The sequence below is a fragment of the Enoplosus armatus genome, chromosome 24 (assembly GCF_043641665.1).
Source record: "Enoplosus armatus isolate fEnoArm2 chromosome 24, fEnoArm2.hap1, whole genome shotgun sequence".
In the NCBI taxonomy this organism is placed as follows: domain Eukaryota; kingdom Metazoa; phylum Chordata; class Actinopteri; order Centrarchiformes; family Enoplosidae; genus Enoplosus; species Enoplosus armatus.
The window spans coordinates 7,080,477-7,091,588 of NC_092203.1; the positions used below are offsets into that span (position 1 = coordinate 7,080,477).

The 11,112-nt window shown below is 39.4% G+C and overlaps 1 protein-coding gene across 1 annotated transcript; it reads left to right on the plus strand.

The window, feature by feature from the left end:
• Positions 1-2,270: 2,270 nt before the first annotated feature.
• On the plus strand, positions 2,271-11,042 carry arpc2 (actin related protein 2/3 complex, subunit 2). The gene is made up of 10 exons (XM_070930512.1): positions 2,271-2,471; positions 4,137-4,171; positions 4,611-4,723; positions 6,061-6,106; positions 6,441-6,627; positions 6,730-6,823; positions 7,681-7,807; positions 7,925-8,025; positions 9,210-9,310; positions 10,575-11,042. The coding sequence occupies exons 1-10, from the start codon at positions 2,398-2,400 to the stop codon at positions 10,594-10,596; spliced, it is 900 nt and encodes a 299-aa protein (XP_070786613.1). The 5' UTR covers positions 2,271-2,397; the 3' UTR covers positions 10,597-11,042.
• Positions 11,043-11,112: the final 70 nt, after the last annotated feature.

Genomic DNA, 11,112 nt, shown 5'->3' on the forward strand with positions numbered 1-11,112 from the left:
CTAAAGGATTAGAAAACTGAACCAAATAAACAAACAATAAATTCAATCTTTTCAAAAAGCTGACAAAAAACAAACCATGTTACAAAAGACAACAAGTGAAACAAGTTTAAGATGTTATGTCAATGATGTAGAAGGTAAAAAGAGGGTATGTGATTTTATCTTCATTTTATTTTTCTATACTTTATTTTTTTTTGCTCCCTCACAGTGAAATACAGCAAAATAAATCTCAAGAATACATCATCATAACATTTACCGTCACAATCAAAATAGATACTGCAATGGTCATCATATGAATATACATTTTGTAAGTCTCACTTGTTATTTTTAAATAATTGTTAAATTTATTTTATCAAAAATTATTTTCAGTAGGTGACAGAAAATTGCTGTAATCAAATCAACTCAAAATAGGAAACACTGAAAATTAGGGCTGAAACTAATGACTATTTTCATTGTCAACAAATCTGCTGTTTATTTTTACAATTAATTGATAATTGAAATATCTTGTTTTGTCCAACCAACAGTCCAAAACCCAAAGATATCCAATGTATAATTATTTAAAACAAAGGAAAGCAAATACACACATTGGAGAATCTCGTACCAGAGAATTATTAGGATTATGGCCTAAAAACATGACTAAAACAATGAATCAATTATCAAAATAGTTGCTGATTAATCTTCTAAACTTCTATACTTAAAAATACTTGTTTAGTTGTTTCATTGTGCCATAAGTGAGCTACCTGTTTTTGTTATACGACTGAATGTCTTTTTTTCCCCTTTTTTTTTTACAGCTGTTTTTTCATTACTTTCTTGAACTTCCTCTTTCACCAAGTCACTGAACCAAAAAAGCTCAAAATGACTGTCTGATGTCACGTATGTCAAACCATCCTGTATTGTGTTGGTGTCGACAGCCATTACAATTATTTTTAAAAACCTTGTAATTACACTGACTCCTGTGTTTAGTTTTACTGCTCCTCATTCTTCTCGTGTTAAAGGAAACTTTATGACCCTGTTGTCTGTTTTGTTTGACAGGTGAGGACCATAGTTACATAGATCTGCTTCATCTGATATGAATAAAACATCTGGATCTGTTCACTTGATTTTATTATGTGAAAAAAGAACATAAAATCACCCAAATAAATATTTTACACGACTCATCCAAATGTGTTTAATAACTTTGTGACCTGCAAGATACTGCACGTATACAGAATCCTTAATCTAAATCAGATTAAATGTATAAAATCATGAGGCCTGTTGTACTTATCAAATGCCTTACCTGAAGTCTGGAAGGAGCTCATGCTGATATGAGTCTTGTTTCCCTGTAACTGCCTTCACCTGACAAGGGTAGAAAACATCTGAGATGAGATTTTAAAAAGAAAATGATTTGACAACATCTGCAGTTAATCAAATTACCAAAAAAACAGTGACAGTTTTCAAACGGGGCTTTTGTGGTCCCTGGGAAACTGGGGCACTGGCGCTGTTCCCAGCTTAGCCCGGTTGGTAATTCAACCTCGTAGATGTGATGTGTGATGTGCAGTGATCTAAAATATGCCTAAAGGGTTTTTATAATGTGTTTACTTTCAGTAGGGTTTCACAAGAAGAGGTGACTGGAACGGGAAATTCAATATCAACCCACACTTCAGAGACTTTTTTTTTCTTCTCTCCAAGGTTCATAAAGAAACAATTGCTGCATATTAACATGTTACAAAAGAACAATAACATGAAACAGCTGTCATCTAAGAACAGTAATATAAACGTATGAGTATAAGCATATGGAAGCATTGTAAAATAAGAAATGAAAGTACAACATAAATAACTCAACTATAAGTAAATCGGATTCTGTTTTTATAAACCTTATTACAATAACAAAGTGCAAATATAATGTTATGAGTTCGTCTACCTGGATAGAGCTTCTCTGTAAGGCATGTTCTAAATAATTATGACATTTTTCAAGAAGCAAGATACCTTCAAATGAGAGTGGGGCAGGTTGATTAATTATAATTAATAGTAATTAATGATGTTTTTGTGAAGGAACAAGTATTCTTTTGTATAGTATAATTTGTGGACTTGGACATTGCGGGGTTCAAGTTGTGTTTGATGCTAAATTAAATAGATAACCTCTGTCATCCATTAAGTCAAGGACAGACACGTTTCTTTCCATCCAATTGGCTTCAATTATCAATATTGTCATTACGAATTTATTACAGGCAATATTGCGGGCATCCTCATCTTATGGGGTCCTGAGAGTAAAATACGCGGAAGTGGCAGGCGGAAGGAGCCTCGACGGAAGCGGTTTGGTCTGTCAAGGGAGGAAAAATTTGCAGAATTTGACACAAAGAGGTTAATCCCACCAAATAGCACCGATCAATCCCCCTTTCCTCGACACCGGCGTCCGCTGCGATGATCCTGTTAGAAATCAATAACCGCATTATAGAAGAGACGCTGTCGTTGAAGTTCGACGGCGCATCCAACGGGTGAGAAATCATTGTTACACCTGGCTAGCATTGCTAACGTCAGCTAGCTTCTCCTTTAGCGTTTTAAGGAAGATGATGGCTACATTTAATGAAGCAAGGACGGGATTCCGGATGCAACTGATAAACGTTTGCAACTTTGCACAAGTTAGATAGGCAGTCGTATTTGTTTTTCTAAAATGCTAAATTGCACAATGAGCTATGTTTGCTGATCCGCCGTGACTGGTTTGCCTAAAGCTGGGGTGTGTCTGCACGGTCAGTGAGTGCCAGAATTTGTAACCCCAATGAATTTTATCCCCCCTGGCTGTTGCCCCACAGTCAATGGAAGTAAAATAATAACGCATTTTAGATTATTTTGCTACCACTGGCCAAATATTAACTAATTAAACATTTTAAAACGGTTTACGAGGTTGCATATATTATAAAACGCGGCTAGCCGAACGCAGTACAGCTGATGTTTATGGCTAGCTAGCTTCTTCGAAATTAATTAACTGTTGGATATCCTTGTGTCAAACCACAAACGTCTAGAAATGACTCGACTAGCCCTTTATTAAAGACATTTCACCCTCAATAACTAGGCGATTAAACCAGGATTCACGGCCAATGAAACCCATTTCGAAATGAGTACAGTTTTTGACACAACAGGTCTGTCAAGATAACAAACTGCTCATATCCGGTGTCAGCAGTCATTAACCACGGTGTAACTGCATAGGGCTGATTATATGACATTGAAGTTGGTGTTTCCACTTACTGATGACCATTAATTTGCTCTCCACGGCTCCATAAAAGCAGTTAGCGGCTACCAGTTAGCTAACCATCGCCCCTCTCTCCATTTCCGCATTCCTGTAGTCAAGCTGAGTCAAGTCTGCGCCCTGTGAACAGCCAGCTGCAGCTCCTTGGAGCATGCAGAGTATGCAGCTTGGACAAGCTGCTGCAGCATCCACCTTTTTAAAGTGTTCATTTACTGTTGTACATCCCCATTACAGTGTTTTGCTGGTTTAAGAAAAGCTGATATTCATTAAAGAATACTCGTGGTTGTGGTGTGCTGTTCATAAGAATTTGGGCAGAAACATTAATATCAACAAACATAAGTTGCCCTGGTTTGAAATCAGAGCAGAAAGACTTCAGTTTATGTTTTCAGAAGGTAAATTGATGATGTCATTTGGTGATAGGCTGAGTTGCTGAGATTGAAATAGTGATTGATTCTGTTCACTCACATTATATTTTGTTGGCGATGCTACATCTAGGGCTGTCATGAACAATTATTTTAATTATTTTATCGATTCATTGACAAATTTATTAGTCTATAAAAAGTCAGAAAATGGTAAAAAATAAAGATGCCCATTACGCTTTCCTAAAACCCAAGGTGATGCCTTAAAATTGCCTGTTGTGTCTGACCTACAGTGCAAAACCTACGTATTTTAAATGTACCAATAGATATTCTAAAGAAAAGCAGCAAATCCTCACAATTGCTGTGCATGAGTTTTCTGTTGATCAGCTAATTGATTGACGATATCAGCACTAGAGAGTTTTGCTAAAATTTTAGAAATTTAACACAGACTGAGCCATTCAGTATTATGTAGATTCTATGTGAATTGGTGGACTTAAAGACTTATCATTATTCTCTTAATGCCTCATGCAGCTCATAATTTAATTTTCTCCTTGCAGAACCAAACCAGAGGCCGTCGATGTGACGTTTGCAGGTGGGATTATCTTATCTAACAGCTTGCTATATACTGTATGTCATTTGAATGTCCTTGTTTAGATCCGACCCCGCAGTTCCTTAACAGCTTGGTTGAAAAAAATAAAAAAAGTCAGTGTGACTTTTTGAAGGCTATTGCTGGAGGTGCTACTGATTTTTAGCTGTGCTTGCTGCTGCTGTGATCATACCAGCTATCTTCCTATTATGCCATTAACCTTTCGCACATGTTGAGTAATCACTGCTAGATGACACACAGTGTTACGTCTCACATGTCAAAATGGCTGTAATAATCGTATGTACCGGCATGAATTGAGGTTACTAATTAAGATGGCACATTAGTACAAAATGTGTCAGTGTGTCAAGTTGCCAGAAGTAAAGGGTGAGGAGCCTGTCCCTCATTCATCACCTGCAGGCTTTAATGTTGTTCATCTCTGCTGCAGATTTCGATGGCGTCTTGTACCACATCTCCAACCCCAATGGGGACAAGACCAAAGTGATGGTCAGCATCTCCTTGAAGTTCTACAAGGAGCTGCAGGAACATGGGGCTGACGAGGTACAACACACAATTATCATATTTTAAGAGCTGAAATATCCTTGTCAGGATACAGTTGTGGTTTTCTGAAGCATTGTTCCTTGAAAACAAACCAGTCATGCGGAGGTCAACAGTTGCTTTCAGGTTATACTTTTTCAAATTGCAGGTGAGCTGTTGAAACCTGCTGTCACTCTGCAAACATGCGCTGCTGCAGCAATAAAAACATGGTCACTAATACGTCCAGGCAAGAATGCTGATAAGGTTGCTTTCTGTCTGGTTTTGGTGTCAGTTTGAGATGATAAAGTATAAAAAGAAAAAAAGCTGAATGAGGTTATGTTTGCTGTCTGCACACACACACACCTCCACCACAAGAGCTCTCTTGCCATGTAAGGAAGAAAGCAGCTGCTGAGGCTTCTGGTAGAGACAGGAAGTGAGTTTGTGTGACTCACCCCAGGCGAGGAAGTGCTGACTGCGAGCAGTAGCCACTGTGTATGAATGTCTTGGCTGCCGTCCAGCGACTTCCCTCCTTGTTCCCTAAAACTCAAGAGCACAGGGATAAGTTAGTGGTCCAACAGTGTCACATTCAGATATTCAGCCTGTGGAAAGACTATTAAGAAAGCAGTGTGTTATTTTGTTGAAGGGTTTATTCTCACACATTCTTATCTGTTCTTCATTTGACATATTTGTCTTTGCTAAAATGCTGCTAAGATTAAAGTTTGGAAGAATATAGTATACTACACTCAGTCTTTTGTTTTCTTTGTTGGGGCACTGGGGCACTTTTGTTTTTTCTCCTTTTGGTGGTCATACCTGAGCTACATTTGCATATCGCTGCTAAGTCTCCCTCTCTTCATTCCACAATGACAGGTATCCATTAGGAGGCCCCATGTTGTGGTTCTAACCTCCAAAATTACACACTTCTGCTCCTTCCTGCCAGTCTTTTGTCGCACAGCGAGTTTGTTTCTTTCTTTGCTTTTATTGATGCTGACATTTCTGCTAGTTTCTTCTTTTCTCTTAAACCACCTGCTTAGTCTCGGAGGATTCCCACAGGCTATGAAAATTGTTTTGAAAATCAAAGCTTTCTTCTGGGGGTTTTTTTTAATCAAAAGAAATCAAAGTGGCAGTATCAGGGCCTACCTTAAGAGCTTGGTCTTTTAAAATATACATGATCTTATCCTATTAGCCAAATTTTCTTGTATCAATTACATTTTTTTTCCTGTGACCTTTTTGCTTTGACGTTCTTTGTTTTTTTCTTCTCTTGCCTTTGTGTCGTGGTTCTTCTGTACTGTGTCAAGCTACTTCTTTTGAAAACTGTATTTAGAGAAGTATGGTACAAATAACGGTCATATTTTTAATTTCAGCTGCTCAAGAGGGTCTATGGGAATTTCCTGGTTTCAACAGAGGCTGGTAAGTTCTCAAAGTAACTGATCTCCTTTTAGAACTGACCTAATAACTAACCATAGCACAAAGATGCCTTTGAGTTATTGCATGAGGTTGTTTGACCGCTAACATCAGACCAGTTTTAAGATCCTTGCTCTGAACTTTAGACATTAGTGTGTCACTCTGCCACATAACAATCTTGATTGTCAACTTTGTTCCTCATTTTTACAACATCTTTTCCCAGTATTTCTTAGTTTGTGGTGGCTCATTGGTCAAACTGTGAAATTAAAAGGGGTGGCTAAAATTGAGCCATTACTCATGCTGTGGATTTTGCACAATCTGTAATCCTCATCACTCCCAGGCTACAACGTGTCCCTCCTCTACGACCTGGACGCACTACCAGCCAATAAAGACGAGGTTGTCCACCAGGCGGGGATGCTCAAGAGGAACTGCTTCGCCTCTGTGTTTGAAAAGTACTTCAAGTTCCAGGAAGAGGGCAAAGAGGGCGAGCAGAGGGCCGTGGTCCACTACAGAGACGATGAGTCCATGTACGTGGGGGAAGAGTTTGAAAGCTTTCAGGATTATGCTGTCATTTTTGTGGTAATCCCTTATTAGGTCTTAAACCTCTGACATGTCTCCTGTTATCTCAGGTATGTGGAGGCCAAGAAAGACAGAGTGACAGTGGTGTTCAGCACAGTGTTCAAAGACGACGACGATGTCATCATCGGCAAAGTCTTCATGCAGGTGTGTAATTCAGGAATTTTTCACGGGTACGATATTTGGCAAAAAAAACAACAGAAGTGTCAACAAACCAGTGTCACAATGGCTGGCAGTTGCATCTAAATAAAGTATTAACTCTATTTCGGTCAATTAAGCTACGTACAAAGGAGCTACTCACCATTAATTTGTATCTGATTTCACTCACAATTTAAAATAGCTAAGTTAGTTGTTTATATTGTGTAACCACAAGGCTAGCAATGGGCGTAAACATCTTTGAATAATGCGTCAACACTCCTGAGTTCTTCCTGTCGGGCTGACATAGCGTGAATGTAGCATTAGTGTGTTGTATGGAATTGGGACACAGCTAAGCAATAATGTAGGCCAGAAGGTAGCTAATGTGACGTAGCGTAGCACTCTCACCGTCGGTTGATAAAATGTGTATTTGTTTATATACTAATTTATTTCAGTTAGCTACTTAGCCTAGCTGACCTTCTAAATTCACATTAGCTGTAGCAGCATGTAGCTAACTAAATAAACTAAGTAGCTCACAAGCTAACCTTCAGAGAACATGAGGGAAACAATTATTTATCCCTCATTTTTCTTTTCTCTTTTGTTTTTAATGTTTTGTTTAGACATAAACCAGATTTCCTTCTTTGCTTTTAAGCTAACGTTTTTTTTAATTAAGCTAACATCCCCAAGTATTTTCCTGGAGGATTAGCTCAACTAAGACTCCAACTTTACAAATATGATAATATAGTAGTAACTAAGTAATTGACTATACTGTACCTCCTTATGTTGTATTTTTCTATCATTTAAGGTTAATAAAGAAAAAAAAAACTTCTAAAACTCTGTTACTATACACTTACCTGTTCTGTGTGTAGGAGTTCAAAGAGGGTCGGCGAGCCAGCCACACAGCCCCCCAGGTGCTGTTCAGCCACAGGGAGCCCCCACTGGAGCTGAAGGACACGGACGCCGCCGTCGGTGACAACATTGGATACATCACCTTCGGTCAGTACCTGTTAAAGCATTGGCTGATACTTCGTAGCCTGTTTTGCGGCAACACTACTGCGATTTATTTCACTATCACTTGATACTGATGTATATGCACTGTTTGGATGTTTTCAGTCCTGTTCCCACGTCACACCAATGCCAATGCCAGAGACAACACCATCAACCTCATCCACACCTTCAGGGACTACCTGCACTACCACATAAAGTGCTCCAAGGTCAGTTAAACTTAATCAGGGTCCAGTATCAGGACCAAATACTCTGGCAGCTCCTTTAAAGGATTTTTAAAAATATTTTGTAGGGTTAGGGCACTTTTGTCTTTGTGACAGATTTTAAGATGTTGCCTAAAATTGATGTTTTAGGAACCTCTTAATGAAGCTCTGAAGTACAGTTTCACATGTCTAAAGAAGTTGATTTCTGACTCAAGAACCTTTCAAATAGAGCCTACCAAGAAACTGCACAACAGGAGCAAACCACCTTATTAGGCCTTTTAGATAAAATATTGTAGTATTTTTATTGGCTGTCAGTGGGTTCAGGAGTTGGTAAGAAATGCTTGTTTTTTATCATTATGTTTGTTCAGATAATCTGTTAATTGTAGTAATATTTTAAAGCTAGAGGCTGAGCTCTTGGCTCACGTGATACATTTTTTGTTTGAGGGTCCACCACAGCTAAATGAATATTAAGGAGGCACCTGTCACACACTCGCACTACAAGTCTCCTTTAATCACAGGCGACAAACAGGCCATAAAGCCCTCCTCTGTAATAACATGTTGTCCAGGGTGGTTTAGTGCCTTACAGTACCTTCTCCATAATAGAAAGTCCAGCCATAGATGAGATCAAACAGTTGCCCCACCTGTCGACGACTTGTCTGCCACCCTCAGTGATCATACAGGTTTTATTGCAGTGTGTGGGTGTTTGTGTACGTATCGCACACAAAACGAGTCATGCTCCTAATGACTCCTCAAATGGACCTGTCTTGGGTGTACACCCTAATCAAAGCATTTTTTGGATGACTTCCCCTTCAGAGGCATGTTTTAGGCTATTGTGTCATTTTGTAAGTGCCTGGTGTTCAGACGGCAGATAATGGAACTGTATGTTGGATGTTTTTGCATCAGACGGCAGGGAGTCTGCGTGGGCGATGCGGCAGATGGATTTATGGACAGTTGTGGGTGGGTTAAGCTTGAGAAACAGGAGATTATACACTGTCAAAACAGCAGTTTGCTATTGTTCTTGCCTCTGCTGCAGCATTTAAGATACTGCACCTGACGCAAAATGGCTTATTTGTCAGGAAATAAAATGCATCTTTGTGTTATTGTTGTGTTCCAAGACTTAAATGAAGTGTTATGATTGTTATGAATACCTGATGAGAATCTCCTCATACGTAGCGTTGTCTCTTCCGCAGGCCTACATTCACACACGTATGAGGGCCAAGACGTCAGACTTCCTCAAGGTGCTGAATCGCGCTCGACCCGACGCCGAGAAGAAGGAGATGAAGACCATCTCGTAAGTAGCCTCTGCTCTCCTCCTCTTGTCGACACTCACCTCTGGTTTCTAAACCACCACTCGGTCAGTAAGAAGAGCAAGATGGGAGCAAAGTTTGGACTAAAATTGACAGTTTTATTGCCATGATTCTGCGATCAAAGAGGTGTTTTGATGCTGTGAATCAGATTTTAGGATTTATATCCAACTGTTTCTTATTCAAGCTTAATTAAACAGATTTTATTTTATGGTACAGATCCTTAATCACAATATTTTAAGCCTCCTCTCTGCCAGTTGCACTGTTCAGATCTTAAATGATGACCCACAGTTCATGAATCACGAGCCTGGCTGTGAGGCTTCATTTAAGACGAATCATGAATTATTTTTGCAGTTGAAAGGAAAATACAACCAGATTCAGCTTTGAGATACACTAGCTCTGCATTATTTTCTTCTGTCTTTGTGAGCGAGTGTGCAGCTCTGTATCTCAGTGTGTTTTTGAGGTGTGTGGCCACTGTTTTTGTAGTGTTTGAAGTGAGTCAGGAAGGAATTTTTACAATCTCCTTTCTGCTGAAACCTCCAAAGAGTTTTCTTTTAGCATTGTAGCTCTGAAATAGTTGGGAAATACACACTGTCGGAGCACAGAGAGTCTTTGTTCTGTGGTTAATGTGTCACAGGAATAAGTTGGGAACCCCCATGGCTGCCATCTTTGTGAGTTTCAAAGAGGGAGAAACATTTCTCATGAATCCTGGGTTTGGCTACAGGGTACAAAATAAAACATTGTCATCTAAGAAATTCTCTGGAATATAGATCCGAATTTAAAATGTCAATCACATATTTGTTTGACATGAACATTATTGCATATCTCAAATATAGTACCCCAAAGCTGCCAAATTCACACATTATGTCTTGTTTGTTTAATCGGAACAAAAACCAAAGTGTAAAAATGAAGAATCGTGGTTTTATAGGACTGTTTATAGACTGCCCGACTGTTTCTTGGCCGGGAGCAGTGACTCTCTGGAGTCTCTGCCTGGCAACCTCACGGTGATGACGAGACTTCAGACGACATATAAAGTGATGATTAGTGGGATTTTGGCAGATTTTGTTACCCTCGAACAGAGCCAGGCTAGCTGTTTCTCCCTGTCAGCTAGCCTTTGTGTTAGGATAAGCTAATGGGCTTCTGGCTGTAGCTTAATACTTAGCGTACAGACTACATACTGTAGTTCCTCCTGAAGGGTTTGAGCTGTGAGCTTTGTTTGGCGTCTAACATGTCTTTTGTTTCATTTTTCAGTGGAAAGACCTTCTCCCGTTGAGGCCAACCCCCACCAGAGAAATCCAAACCCCCATGGACACGCCCAAACGCGCTACACTGAGACTCAACGCCACATCGGTCAGGACTCCAGGACGCCTCTAAATGCCCCCCCCCCCCAAAAAAAAACGTGTCCACTCTGTTTTTTTAAAAATGAATAATAATGTTGGCTCTACTTAGGGAAGGCCACGGCTCAAGATAAATGGAAAAAGGGCATTCCTTGCTTTGCATAGTTAAAGAGAATTATTAGTCCTATATAAATATATATATGAAAAAACTGAAATTTTTGATACGATATCTTTTACTCCATTTGGTACTCTTGCTTGCCCCTCGACCCTCACCATGCAATATGTATTGGATGATTTCAACCCCCCCCTTCCTCCCCCTCTGTGCTTTCATGTCGTCTGTACCATCGTCATTTGAAAAAAATAAAATAAATCACTCTTACAAAAAAGCATCTCTCTGGTAGCAGTGTGTGCTGACTTTCTGACTCTTGTACAACCGCTTATGTTATATTTAA